The 14,714-nt window shown below is 57.7% G+C and overlaps 1 protein-coding gene across 1 annotated transcript in view; it reads right to left on the bottom strand.

Annotated features, from left to right (window-relative positions):
• The window catches only part of RUNX3 (RUNX family transcription factor 3), a 60,406-nt gene that overhangs the window by 21,212 nt on the left and 24,480 nt on the right, over positions 1–14,714 (bottom strand). The window contains exons 3-4 of the mRNA XM_038531559.1: positions 7,583–7,860; positions 5,599–5,755 (exon numbers count right to left, since the gene is read on the bottom strand). Coding sequence (XP_038387487.1) covers positions 5,599–5,755; positions 7,583–7,860 — 435 coding nt within the window. The remainder of the gene's footprint in view (positions 1–5,598; positions 5,756–7,582; positions 7,861–14,714) is intronic.

The following is a 14,714-nucleotide window of genomic DNA, read 5'->3' as shown; positions in this document are numbered from 1 at the left end:
TCCACGGTTTCTGGAAACCGAAAGTGTAGAAGGTCTAGGGAAATGCCAGGCAGATGGCCTCAGGCTCCCTGCCCACCTACCCCCCTTCCTGGGATCCGCTTTCCCATCCCTCTCTGGTCATTTTTGTCCTGGATTCCTCCTTCCCCTGTCAGCTGGGCACTTTCCCAAGGGGTGTGTGTGGGGGCTGTCCCTGGGCCTCTGCCGCTTCCATCACCTCCTTGACACTGCAGGGTGCCGGGCCAGATGGGTCTCAATTACTGAAGTGCTCCTGTGTCTCCCTCATTTCCCTCAGGTCTCCACTGAAAAGTCACCACCTCACTGAGGCCCCCTCTGGTCCCTTTATCTAAAACTGGGTGATGGGCACTAAGGAGGGCACTTGATCGGATGAGCCCCGGGTGTTATACTATATTTGGGAAATTGAACTTAAATACAAAATAATAAATAAAAAATAAAGCAGGCATTTTAAACTTGGCATCTGGCGGGACTCCTTTTTAGGATTAAGTGGGCCCATGAACAAGGACAGGAAAAAAAAGAGGACTGTATTGTGTCTAACCTCTAGCTGCAATTTAGCATCTCCCTCAAGTATGACCATGGGCAACAAACCACAGAGGTATTACAGAAGTCCCTGTGACCTTGTCACCAATAGACGTCACAGATATTTACATATCATATTACAGACGTTGCAAACCTCTCTAAATATCTTCTATGCTCGTCACAACTTCAAAATCATGGTCGTCATCAGACCCATTGCCACATCTTATTATTTAATATCCTAATAGAGCAGCACATTTATCCCAATTTTTTAGACATTTTGCTAACTATGTTTTATTATAATTGGTTTCCATTATAATCCTTTGTATTTTATTCTTTAAAACACATTATTCTCAAACTGTCAAGTGGCCCATGGGGTAAAAAAAGGTTAAGAAACTCAATTTGAAGCGTCAGACCCTCCTGCTCCCACCCTACATGCTCAAACTTCCCCATGATGCTTACTACTTTTGGCAATTCATCTATTTATTTTCTCTTGTCTCCTTCTACTAGGTGGTAACCTCCCTGGGCACCAGAACTTTTGACTTGTTCACTGCTATGTCCCCAGCCCCCAGAACAGCATCCAGCACACGGCAGGTGCTCAAGAAATGTTTGTTAAGTGTATTAAGGGAGAGATGACTGTTTCCATTTTACAGATGAGAAAACTGAGACTCATAGAGGGGCAATGAATGAGTCATTCAGGTCAACAGTTATCTAGGTAGGGCTAGAAAGGTTAGAATGTGCTGGAGCCTGCCCAAACCCCCACCCCATAATAAAGATCTGCTCCTGGGGAGTGAGAATCCCCCACTCTCACCAGGCAGCAAACCACAGGCTACCCCTGAGGTAGGTCATCAGCCCTCCTCAACAGCTTCCTCTCACTTTCCAAGCCCGGGACCACCCCTCCCAGGTACCCAAAGAGAGAAGGGAGGAAGGAGGACAAACGGGAGAGGCTGGGACCTGGCAGCAGGAGTGGAAGGGAGGGGCATGTGTCAGGTGCCATGGGAGGCAGGGGCCCCGGTCAATAAGGAAGGGGTCGGGAAAGCCGTCTCCCCGAGTGCCCCTCACTTCTCTCTCTGCCTCGTGGCAAACCCATCTTTCCATCTCTCCCCGTCTCAGGAAGCAGAGATAACCGAGAAGGTGGACGATTTTGTGCGGGAACCTCAGGCAAACTTGCAACCAGTCATTATTCCAAGGGCTGGCCTCGGCTGGAGGGCAGAAGTCCTAGTCTGGAAATGGCTGCCCCTCAGGGCCCTGAGCGACCCCAGGCAATCTTGGGGGACCCGGGGCTCTGGACCAATCAACACGTCCAGCCAGGTCTGGCGGTGGTGTGGCTTTGGGCAAGTCCCTGTCCCTCTCAGCCTGGGCTCTTGTGTCATAAACCCCCATCACAGGGGCTTCACGGACATCAGGAGCGGACATGTCTCAGGGGACCTCTGGGTTTTCTAAACATCCATCTAGAAGCTTGTAAGCTGCACCCACACGTCTCATCCCAAATCTCTCTCCACCTACTCTCATTTCTTTTAAACCAGCTAATGACAGTTCAGGAACTCAGGCTTTTTTCATTTTCCCCTAGGCCTGTGGCCGCCTCCTAGAGGACACTTTGGGAATTTGTGGTATGTGGTCCTGGAGAGGGGACGTGGCGGGGTGGTGGGGAAGGACACTTGCATCCATCCGTTCCTCCATCAGGGCACTGCACAGGGTACCGAGGTAGTCATTCTTCCTGTGTGTGCGACACTTGTTACAAAGATTCTCCGAGCCATGAACCTAACTCAGTTTTACACGAAATAAAGCAAAGTTTTTTGCACACTTCATAACAACAACTGAATATTCCAGGACAGAAGATAATCCATCTTTCCTTTTCCTTTTCCTTTCCTCTCCTTTCTTCTCCTTTCCTTTCCTTCCTTCTTTCCTTCCTGCCTCCCTCTTCTTTCCTTTCTTTCTTAAATTTTGTTCAGAATTGTTTGCAACCTCAGAAAACCATGTCATTGACAGCAGAGGACTTGGGAGTCCTGGGCTGCGTGTGCCGTGGGCTGGCGGTCTGCCGTGGTGGTCCCAGGGCTTCTGCAAGCACCCACTCACCTCAGTATAGCTTTGTCCGACATTTACACATTCAAATGGATATTTTATCATAAATCACTTGCCCATTTTTTCTCCGTTATAGCTATGGACTTATATAGATTCTGAAACTGCAGGTAAGTAGGTAGGTTCCATCAGCTGTAGGACAATGAAGGGTGTGTTATGTAATATTTGTTGGAAGAAGGTCACTGCGTCTGGTGGGCTGGGATCCTCAGCCCTAATCACTGCAGGAGGCATCAGTGACTTGGTTTCTTTCTCTCCCTTTTCTTGGGTCCACCTTCAGGTTTATCATGAGGGCTCTGGGGTGGTGGTGTGTCTATGCATCCATGGAAACCTATCTTCCTAGAACTAAGACAGAATCAAGGACTAAAAGGTCAGAAAAACAAACAGGAGTTCCTACTTGGCTTCTCGGTCTTGGCAGAAGTCGGAGGGCCAGGGAAAGGCTCTGGGTCCCAAATTCCAACCTGTCCCAACTCCTCAAATGCCCTACGGTCTGTGTCAATCACTGATGGGTCCTCTCAGTGGGACTTTCCCGATGGGCAGCATGGGCACAGCAGATGCGCTGCTGCATGCCACAGGACCCCGGAGCCTTCCTTCTCACTGCTACCCGCCTCCACTTCTCCCACTCAACAATTCACACCTTCTGGGTTTCCCCCACCCCCGCCCAAACCGCACCATAATCACAGAATCAGTGACTATACCACTCAAAGGGACTTCAAAGATCTCTTCCACTCGCAAGCATTTGAAGTAACAAAATCTGTAACGTGTATCCAACCCTCGATATGGGCCAAGTGATACACTGTGCCAATTTCCTTAATCCTTATAAAATCTCACCAGAGAGGTGTCATTACCGTCTCTAGTATACAGACGGGGAAACTGAGGCACAGAGCGGTCAAGCCATTTGCCCCATGTCATCAAGCCAGTCAGCAGCAGAGTTGGGGCTGAAATCCAGGTGGGGTGATTGTGGCACCCAGGCGGTTGGATATCATGAGCCTCTGAGGTCTGAAAGTCTTGTCAAGTCCCCAGGTACTGGAACTCCCACTCGGGCCCCTTCCTGCCCGCCCCGCCCCCTGCCACCCAGGACCAGTGAGACTGATGGGAGAAGGGTGGTGAGAATGGTTTGTAAACTCAGCCTCCTGTATCTCTCAGAGCCACAACCCCAGCCTCGGCCTCGCCTGCTTCAAGAGCACCGGCTAAATGATGTTCCGCAAACCCACCTGTCTTCCCCCAGGCCCCGCAGGGTGAGTACAGGTCCCTGGCCTAAATGCCACAAAGAAATCACTTTCTGAGGCAGAATGGCCAGCCGCCCAGCCATGCTCTTGGTAACTCAGGGAATCACCATGTCTTCTCTTTCTCGATCTCACCTGCTAGGACAAGGAGTAAGGTGCCACGCTCCTGACGCCTTGCTGGGCTCCCGGCATGGGCGTTCCCTTCTGCCTGCCTCACCAGGGCTTTGGCTACAGCGGGACCTCCCTGTGCCTCCCCTGCGTATCCTCGCATCCTCCTGCCACCGGGCCCTGCACACCTGGCCACCGCCCCAAAGGCAAGCTGCAATCCCAGTGAGCCACCACCGGACCAGTGGCCAGTGGTTCTCCACTCAGGGCTGCAGCTGGGATTAAGCTGCAAAAGGCTTGAGAGATTGGGGATGACAAAAGGGGCTTGGAGACTAATTAGGAGCAGCAATGAAAGCTTAATTCATAAAAGCAAACATTTTCCATCCATCAACCTGCAACCAGTTAAGGGCAACGTTTGAAAAGAAATCTGTGCGTGGGGAAGGGAGCCAACAGGAACAGGAAATGTTTGAAAGAATGTAAACTATTTCGGTTTCATAAAAAGTAACAAGTAAACAGTTATTACATGCAAATAATGCCCTGGTTTTAATTAATGCTGAAAAGTCAAAATATGTTTGACATTTGTATGTATACATTGAACGGTTGGAGAGGAAAAAATGGTGCCCAGATGCCCGTTTCTGAGCAGGGCTGGCGGCTCAGAGGAATCTAAAACCTTGAGAAGGTCTTGTTTATTGGTGATGAAAAGTACAATGCTGCCTCCGCCTCTGTGGAGACTGGGGGCAGAGGGAACCTAGCTTACTTTCTTAACAAAGCTGGAGGGGCAGGCTGGGTCTGGGCAAGGGCACTCCCCACTTTTTAGCAGGCTAGTCTTAAAGGGCCAGTGAGTCCTCAAACCTCCATTTCGCCGGGCAGGGTTTTCTAGGACTTCTCCACCCAGAAGTGATGATGGGTTTCAGGTCCCAGCAGCCTCCCACTCAAGAGCCCCGGGGCCGGCAGCCACAGCTGCGGCGGCTGGTCCTGCCTTCCTTCATGCTGCCAGAGGCAGCTCACACACAGGCAGGGGGTGCACTGGCCTTGGTTCTGGGGCGGGGGATGGCAGCCTTCAGGCTGTGCTTTCCAGCATTCGGCATCCTGCGCCGCATTCTTGTCTCTTCTAAACCACCTTAAGGCTCAGGGTGCCCAGGGAAACAGGCTCGGGGAGACCACAACTGGGGAGAGGCGGCCTGGAAGCTTGAAGCTCAAGCTCCGGGAGATCCCAGCCCCCTGCGGAGAGTGGCTGGGGTGCCAACCGCCCACCCCCCCACCCGCAGACCAGCCATTTGTCTAAGCCAGCCTAGCCACTAAACCCGCTTGCCACAAAAGACCTATGAGGTCCCCTTTAGAGCTCCTTAATCCATGATCTCCCCCCAGCATCTTTTCTGAGGCCAGGATACTCCATCAGGAAAGAGGGGTGACATGGGCAGCTTTGAGAGTCAGTAAACCCCAGAAACTGGGAGCAAACTGCTGTCTTTTACAGGCGAAGGACCCATATCCTCAAAGAGCTCTGTAACTCCCCCATGGGGCTCCAAATGGCTGTTTGAGACCAAGCCAGGCCAGGGACCTGTTTCTGGGGCTCCCACTAGGACTGAGAGCAAGCCCTCAGCTTCCTTCCCCGACCTTTGCCATTGCTGGTGTTAGGGTTCGCAGACTCCCTGCCGCTCACCTCGCCCACTGCGGCCCACGAAGCGGAGGTCATTGAACCTGGCCACCTGGTTCTTCATGACTGCCGAGGCATTCCGCAGTTCTGCAGAGTAATTCTCATCATTGCCGGCCATCACAGTCACCACCGTTCCATCGGGCACATCTCCCAGCGCCACCACCTGAGGGCACAGGGGCAGGGGAACAGCTTAGAATGGCAGGGGAGGCCAGGGAGAGGCAGGGAGGGGCCGCGCAGCTCCCCTAGGTCCCAGGCGCACTGCAGGATTTCTCAAAGGCAGAGCGGAGAAGAGGCTTAAGGGCAATGGACACCTTCCCCCCAGATGACAAACACAAGATGCCAAAATCGTTGCCTTCCACTCCCAAATCCTAGATTAGCTGGTGAAGCCATGTCCTGAGAAACGATCCTTTCAGGGAATCTAAGCGGGAGCTGTGAATGAGCTTCATCAGTGTGGTGTGGGGTGCAGTTTTCCTCTTTTCCTTCGGCCTGAGCAAAAGAGGAATCAACGTGCTCCTAGCAACCAAGTCTCTAAGTAAAAATAATAACAACAATAATAACGGGACTGCTCCCCACGCTCAATTAATGCAAGAGCCGTTTGGGGTATGAAATTTGGCCCTGAAATGCGGCGCGGGCCCAGTCTGCCGGCCTCTGCAGAGCCTGAATTCGTTATGCAGGGAAAATGCAAAAATGCAAAACAAACCAGTGTTTTGAGAGGCGTTGTACAGAAAACCCCCTTTAAAGTGAGAGAGGGGCTTTCGATAGCAGGAGGATGCACCTGCTGGGAACTGCAGGATGGCGGTGGAGATGCCCCCCCCTAATACGGTCTCCCCCACCCCTCACCCCAAGCAGTGTGCAGAAGCAGATGCCTTTTGAAAAGGAATCACACTGCAAATGTAGTCACAGCCATTTAAACGTGGCCACCGCGTGCAGGGACTAGGGATCCAGATGGTAAAAATTTCAAGGAGAAAATGTTTGGGGTCTGATTAAAAAGGCCAGATTTCCTGTCAACATCCTGTCTTCTTTTAATTTCAAAGATTCCTTTTAAGCTCCAAGTGACAGTAAAACCTCCGATCTGAGGATTAAAGTCACACGGGCCTCCCCCTACCCCCCCTCCCGGGGAGATTTTCCCCACTGGCATTTTAAGATGTCACCCCGGAGACCTCCAAGAGCCACTCATCCTTTTTTTTTTTTTTTTCTCCAATTTGGGAGTCATCTTAATGGGGGAGCAAGGATGGCCTCAGCTGCCAGAAGCCGCTGTTTCCAGCCACCTCGGGCACCCGCCACCCCCAGCCGCTGGCCCTTCCTGCCCTGCCCTTTCTCACGGCAGCTGTGAGAGGTTTAGGGGAAAACCAAGGCGTTTTCGTTTCATCTCGCTGCCCCCTTAAAAAAATGAAAATGAAACAGTCGCCTACTCCCTAGCAGAGAGAAAAAGATCCTCTGAATGACTGGGGGCTGCCAGGGGTGGGAGCGCCCCCCACTTGTGCCCGACGCTCGGGATTCCCGCTGCAAACGTTTAGGGTTCGGTGCACCCCCCCCCCCCCCCCAGCCCTAGAGTCGCCCGGTGTAAAATTTCAGAAGCCAGTGGCTGAGGGCGTGAGCAGGAAGTGTCTCTGAAGCGGTGCAGGAGGAGGGGTGCCGGCAGGGGGGAGGCCCTATGCGCCCTGCGCACCCCGCCGCCCGCGTCCTCGCCCTGCGCCCCGGCTCTTCCGCCCCTCTGCCCGCCGGGCTGTGTCGGGGGCATGCGGAGCCCAGAGGCGCGGAGCCCGGGCCGCCCGCCTCCTCCTCCTCGTCCTCGTCCTCGTCCCTCAGCAGGGCTCCCGGCCGCGGAGGGGCGAGCCCCTGGGAGCGCTGCGCGCCCGGTGCAGCGGGAGGGACGCCAGGGTCCCCGGGCGGGGCGCGCGGCGAGGCCGAGGCGCCCGGGGCCGGGCCGCGGGGTGGTCCCCTCCCTCCCCGCGCCGGGGCCCGCCCGACCCCGGGGCCCCGCACTCACCTTGAAGGCGACGGGCAGCGTCTTGTTGCAGCGCCAGTGCGAGGGCAGCACGGAGCAGAGGAAGTTGGGGCTGTCGGTGCGCACGAGCTCGCCCGCGTGGTCCGCCAGCACGTCCACCATCGAGCGCACCTCCGGCCGGGCGCGCCCTCCCGGCCCCACGGCCGCCTGCGCGCTCAGCGCGCCGCTGTTCTCGCCCATCTTGCCGCCGCCGCCGCCGCCGCCGCCGCCGCAGGGGAAGGCCGTGGAGGGAGGTGTGAAGCGGCGGCTGGTGCTCGGGTCTACGGGAATACGCATAACAGCGGCCGTCAGCGCGCCGGGCGGGCGGCGGCGGCGCGGCTCCCCGGGGGCGGCCGGCGCAGCGGGAAAGCAGAAGCGGCCGGGCCGGGGCCTCGGGGCGAGGGGGCGGCGCCCGGGGACGCCCCGCCGGGGCCCGCCCGCAGCGAGGCCTCGCTGCCCCGACGGCGGCGCGCAGCCCGGCCCGCTAGCCCCGCATCCTGCGCCCGCGGCCCGCGCGGAGGGACGAGGGTCTCGGCCGCGGCGGGGCCCGTGCGCGCTGTGCCGCCGCCGCCGCCCCCGCAGCCCCCGCAGCCCGCGCAGCCCGCGCGCAGCCGCCCCGCCGACCGCGCGGCCGCAGCCCCACGGCAAATCCTCGAGAATCAAGTGGCGGCGCCGCGCCGCGCCGCGCGGGGTTAGTACCCCGGGGCCCGCGGGGGCGGGGCCGGCCCGAGCGACGCGTCGCGCAGCCAATCGGAGCCCCCCTCGCCGGCACCTCGGCCGCGCTCGTGGGGGAGGAACGGGCACCGCCGGGGGCCGCCCAGAGGGGTGGGGCGGCAGGCCCCGCCCCGGGAGGACGCCCGAGCGGGGGCCCGGCGCGTGAGCCCGGGGCTCCTCGAGAGTCCGGGGGCGCGGGGCCGACGCTAAGGATTTGGCTGAGCCGCCCAGGCCCTGCGCAGGGCTCCTTGGCCGCTGGTCCCGGGCCGCGGTCCCCCCACGCGGGGGCCGCCGCTCCCCTCGTCGCGCCCCTTCCCTGCAGCCCGTGGCCCGGCCTTCCCCGCCTCCAGCTCCCTCGGCCTCTGGTGCCTGCGCTCTGGGCTCGGGGGCCCTGGGGGGGGCTCCAAGGCCGGTGGCACGGAGCGGGGAGCGGCCCCATGGAGGTTTCTCACCCTCCCCCGCTCCCCCCTGCCCTGCGCTGTCCCACAAATTATTTTGGCCCAAGAGCTTCCACCGCACACGAGATTCCACGACCACCAGCCGCTTCCGCAGCTCCCGGCCCCCGGCGGCTTTGGGCCCGGCCCCCTGGGCCCCGGTGCCAACCCGGGACCGACGGGTGTCCCCGGGGCCCCCGGAATCTGCCTTGGGGGGTGACACGCCCCGCTCCTCTCCGCTCTCCCCGCAAAACAACTCTCAGGACCGGGCAGGCCTCGCTTCGTCGTACTTCGTTGCGGCGGCGGCCTGTGAGTCTGAAACACACGGCGGGGCCTGCAAACGGGCGTGTTTTCCCCCGGATTTTTGCCCGGCGCGGAGCCACGGTCCTGCGTCGAGCAAGAGGACGCGGGTCCGGGGCAGGACGAGCGTGCGGAGGACGCGGTCGGGCTGCGCCGCTAAGGGCCCCGGCTTCGGGAGGAGGCAGCTTTGCTCCACCGCGTGGATGCGAACGGGCCCCACGAGGGCCTGTGCCCCCGCCTTCCCGGGCGCTGTGCTCCGGCCGCGGGCGTGCGGCTGCTCTGCGGAGGCGCCGCCGCTCGCACCCCCGCCTGCGCGGCCCAGCGACTCCCAGGGCTTCCCGGCGAACAGCCCTGGCCTCTCCCGCCGCGCAGGCCGAAGGCTCAGGCCTAGGGAAAGGCTACAGCGCGGAGGGGACTGCAAAGATCAAGCCCCCAGGCCTTCGGAGTTATCGCCCCACGTGGGCTCCCTGGAGCCTCGGGAGCGAACGCACGAACGGAACGCGCGCCGACTCTCCCCGCCGCCGCCCTTTTGGAGACTGAGCCGAGTATTCGTTGTTCCCGGCTCGGCAGGTGCAACCCCACGAATTCCAAGGCTCGGACGCGACGGAGCACAGGATCCGAAGGGCCGCAGGATCGCGCCCCGGATCTGACCCCGGCCCAGGGCGCGCCGCCTAAGTCGTTGCGGAACGAATTCAAGCCCCGCGTGCGCTCCAGGGCGGGCAGGCTTTGGCCCAGCCTCGGCCACCTGGAGAGCTGGTCCCTGCCCCTGCCGTAGCCTCACGTCAGCCCCTGGGGCCATTCGGAGGCGGGGACCGCGAGGGACCCTCACGGGATCTTAGAGAGCCCGCGTCTCGGAGCTGCAGGGCCCCTGGGCCAAGGGCCTCGCGCTCCCGGGGGCGCGGGCAGTAGCGGCAGAACCAGAAGAAAGCGAGGGACCCGAGCTTAGGCGCCCCCAACCTCTGGGAGCCTCCCGTCAAAAGGCCTTGCAAGTTGTGGCCAGTTAGGGCCCAGGGCCGGGGCGGGCGGGCGACGCGTGTGGCCCGGGAGCGGCCGTGGGGCCAGGACCCGCTGCGGCTGGGGTTTGTAAATTCGTTGCGTCTAGTGGTTTCGGTTTGCACCCGAGCCCTTACTTGTCCCTCCGCCTGATTTCTCCCTCATTTTACGGCGGCTTCGCAAACGGACATCCTGAAAAGGCGGTTCCTGTGGGTCTCAGCACCCGGCACAGGACCCGGCTGCCTGCAGCCCTCGGGAGGGTGCTCGCTGCGCGTGGGCGCGGGAACCCGGGGACGCTCGGGTCTCCAGCCTGAGGTCGCCGGGGGCCCGCCGGCCCGGGAGCAGTTCCGGGAGCCACCGCTAGTTGGCGCCTGCACTCTGCCCGCCGCGGGGTTGCCCGGCCGGCCCTGCCCACAGATGTGAGCCAGCTGCGCCCCGGGCCAGGCCCATGGCCCGCCTCCTATGAGCTGCCCGTTCTGGACCGATGTCCCTACGACTGCTCACCATCTTTGCGGCCAGGCTCTGTGTCCGACCGGAGGCTTCCCTGCGCCCTGCCTGCCTCTGATGGGCACAGATGCCTACTGACTGGGCCCGTCTGGGACCCCACAGTCCCTGTGCCCTCCCACCTGCAGAACATTCTCCCTGCCTGAAATGAGTCCTCTCCTGTCCCATTCTGAGGGGCCAGAGGGTGAGGAGGACACGCACAAGAAGGGGCCGGCTCATTCCCAGTTTTTCCCTGTGGCTAATCTACCTCCTCCCCATCCCTGACCAACAGAGAGCTACAGTCGCCCCTCTCTCTGTTTTTCTTTGTGCTGTTTCGAGAGACAGTTGGACAACTCCCACTCCCTTACATGGGACCAGTGGATACCCTCTCCCTTCCCCATTTTGTATGGCTAGCCACCTCCTTTCCCTCTTCCAGTGAGTGGACTGGTGTAGAAGTCTCCTGCTTTCTCTTGAAGGACTCCACATAGGAGCACCCCAGATTGTCTGCAACAGGGTGGGGAAGCCAGGAGGTCTGGGCCTACCTTGGCCCAGAGTTGGGAGGTGGCAAACCTGAAGCCCACAGAACTCAGGATCTGGGGGCCACTCCTCCCACCAGCATCCTTTGACCTTGGGAGTGGGATTCATGACATCAAAATGACCCTGCGTCAGGGCACCCTCCTCCGGCCACCTGAGAGTGTCTAGGAGTGCACTCTAAAGGCGTTGGTGGTAACGAGGTGCCTGCATGTGTCTCCCCACAAGCCAGAGAGCTTACAAGGGCAGGTCTGATTTCTCAAGAGTCTAGTAGCAGGGGAGGGTGAGCATCCCCCAAGGGTGCCACGACGCTGGACAGACCTGATATGGAAAATCTTCTAAGATGTTCAGAAGGGGCTGTGGAAGGGGCCTGGGCCTGCAGTCCCACGGCTTCAGTTTGTCTTCTCCCACCACCTACCGTGATCTAGGTAAAATTGCCTAAACGTTCTCTGACCCTTATCTATTTCATCTGTAAAGCAGGGCTAATGATAGTGGCCTCCTTACAGAAACGTGTGTAAGGTGCTTAGCACAGGCCTGGCACATAGGGGGTGCTCCATCCATGCAAGCTGTCACTGTTATCACACTGAAAAAATAAGGCCTGATTGCCCCTTATTGGGGGCCTTTGGCAAGTCTCTTCCTCTTTGGGGGCCTCACATTTCCCATTGGTGAAATATCCAGTTCTTATGTTCAGAGCTTGTCAGGACTCAGAGCCTAGTCCGTGGCTATCCTGTCCCTTGCTCCCCCACACCTTGGTTCACCTAGGGGCTGCCTGGGGGAGGTAAGGAATGTCTCTGACCTGCTTCCAGGCAGAGGAGACTTGCAGGAGGGTTTTTCCAACAACCTTCACAGGGCTGCCTGAGTTAAGACTCACCTTCTTTCCCCTGAGCTCTTAGACCCTCACTCTGGAAACTCACTGGCCCCTACTCCCTATCCCCCTATAGGCAGACATTCTCTTGACTAGGAACTGGGTCTCAGCTGACACTGCTAGCCACCTCCCTGTCCCCAAGGAGGCTTGTGTTCCCAAGTCTCATAGGAGCCCCAGTCCCGTTACTAGCAGAGGACTGTCTTCTAGACGTTAATGATTTCTCCCAGCCTGGCGTCCACATTCCCGCTCTGGTGAAGCCCTCCTTCCTGGTGGCCTGGAACTTAAGGTAGGACACTTCTGTCCCTCAGCGAGCCTTGGTTTCCCCTTCAGTGAATGGAGGTGGTTCTCATCGCTCCATTTCACAATCCAGAGGATTAAAGACTCCCTCTAGGAGGGGAGGAGCATTGCGTTTCACCACATCTAAAATGCCATCACTGTTCCATGTGAAAGAAAAAGAAAGAAAATACTGCCAGTTAAACCAAGACTTGCCTGCATCCCAATTTCAAATATGTATGTTTATGCATATATATTATTATACACACCATAAAAATCAGTGAGAAAGGGTCATGAAAAACAACAATAATATGGTCAACGGATTGTTGCTGGCAGGGTTGGGGGCCCTTACCCCAGAGAATTCTTTCTGGGCAGGCTCTCTGGAAGGCTCCCTAATGTGCAGAAGGACAAGTGTGCTTCTCAAATTACAGGGTGGCTTTTTTTTTTTTTTTGGAAAGGGCCAGACTGTGAGGGGAGGGAGAGGGAGCTGGAGAGAGCCCTGTGGTTAGGATGCAGCTACTGGCTCTGCCACTGACTGCCTGTGTCACTTTGGCACCCCCCTGAGCCATGGTCCCCTGGCAGGGGCGGGGAAGAGGGGAAAAGGCAATAGCGTGGATGGCTGAGGGATTACCGTGCCCAGGCCCCTGTGTTTGGGCTGCAACTACATGTTTTCATTCCACTCCAGTAATGGTGTGGGGTAGCTGTCATGCCCATTTAAACAAAGAGAAACATTGCGCAATATTTTCTGGGTTAGGGAGAACCAGAGTGGGGTGAAAAGTCTGCTCTGACTCAGAGTTTGGGGATCAGAGGCACCACCTGATTATGCATCCCCTTGCTGGTTGAATAAAATACTGGGAAGAGCCGGCGTATAAATATTGGAAGCACTTGATAAACGTTAACTATCACCGTGGTGTTGGAATAGCCTTAGGGAAACAGCCATAGGTGTGGAACCAGCAGACCCTTCCAACCCCAACTCCCCTGTAGGTCCTCCTGAGAGGGTACTCCGCTTGGGGAATTAGAGAGACAAGAGGGAAAGATGGAGAGAGATGGTCTCAGCATGAGCCTGGCCAGGTGAGGGGAGGGAGGCCCCGTCAGTAGCAGGGGACGTGGGCTCTGGTGTTGGCTCCCGTCAAGGGGTCTGGTCTTCCTACTGCCCTCCTTGCTCCTCGCTTTGGTCATCTGTGAAACAGGGAAATAATTCTGGTAAAGCCCTTGGGTGTATGACTAATAATTGCCCTACTTAGTTGGAATCCTGTGTGCTGGGAGTTTTACCTTGATTATTGCCAACCCTCACGATGCCTCTGCAGGGTATTTTATAGTCTCCATTTTATAGATGGGGAAGTTGAGGATCAGGGAGTGAAGAGCTGCCCACCCTGGGCCCCAGAGCCAGAGGGCCCTTCTTTCAACAGCGCTTCTTGGTCCAGACTCTATCTCTGCTCAGCTGGCTGGTCAGAGCGCCTTAAACTCTCGATCCACATCAATGAGTGGGTGCAGAGCTCCCTGCTGGCAGTCATCAAACCAGAGGATTGTCCATGGAGTGCGGGGTGGGGGTGGGGTGAGGAACAGAGTCTGGTGAGAGGTTGACCTGGCTAACTCAGAGCCCAGGAGCGCTCTGGGAAGGGCATACTCTTTACCCAGCCCAGGATGGGGCTTCAGCTCTGGCAGTCAGGTAGGGAAAGAGCTCCTCTGAGTGGCTGTCATCTCTTATACTCCCTATGACGGAGGAAAGACGGGAGGATTTTCAGGTTCAAAATGTCTCCAAACCTTAATCAGATGGCAAGAATGGGAGCCAGTCAGAAACCAAATTTTGGAATTGAATTGGAACCACGGGATTAGAATCTTGAGCTCTGCTAACCATTACTGACAACAACAGTTAAGCTCTTCCGGCATGCCGGGCATGATCCCACACTTTCTGCTCATTTGTGCCTCCCAGTACTCTTATCGGGGACATCCAGTCATCATCCACATTTTATAGATGAGAGAAGGGAAGACGTAAACCTGCCCAAGGTCACTCAGCTGGGCAGCTAGGAGCTGGGATTCCAAACAGGCAGCCTGGCCCCACACTCTGTTCTCTTCGACCAGAGTCCGATGCTTGAAGTTATGGTCGTGGAAAAGAATTAGAATCCTGGCATGAGAATTGTGGGCAGGATTCAGAATTTTATAATGTCAGATGATGCCCCTCAACTGGACTCTGCGATTTCATTTCCAAATCTCCCATTTGTCAGGCAGGCAGAGCTGAGGCCCAGGGAAGGAAAGGGTCTGGTTCAGAGTCACAGCCTAGGCCAGGGGCAGAGTCTGGAACCCCCTCCCACCACTTACCCTTGACTCTGGTCCAAGGTGCCTTCCTCTCCGTGGCGGGCCCTACTCACCCCACCGCCCACCCAGTGGCTCCCCAGCCCAGCCAGTCCCATTAGGGATTTTCCACCTCCCCAAAAAGATCCTAATGACAGTCAGTCCTTGTGAAGCCCTAATTAATCTCAGAGGCTGATGGCTCGGAGGAGACCGGGGGCTTTGGCCTTACGCAGATGAAGATTACGGCTCC

The sequence above is a fragment of the Canis lupus genome, chromosome 2 (genome assembly GCF_011100685.1).
Source record: "Canis lupus familiaris isolate Mischka breed German Shepherd chromosome 2, alternate assembly UU_Cfam_GSD_1.0, whole genome shotgun sequence".
Lineage (NCBI taxonomy): Eukaryota > Metazoa > Chordata > Mammalia > Carnivora > Canidae > Canis > Canis lupus.
This window is presented reverse-complemented; position numbering and strand designations above follow the sequence as displayed.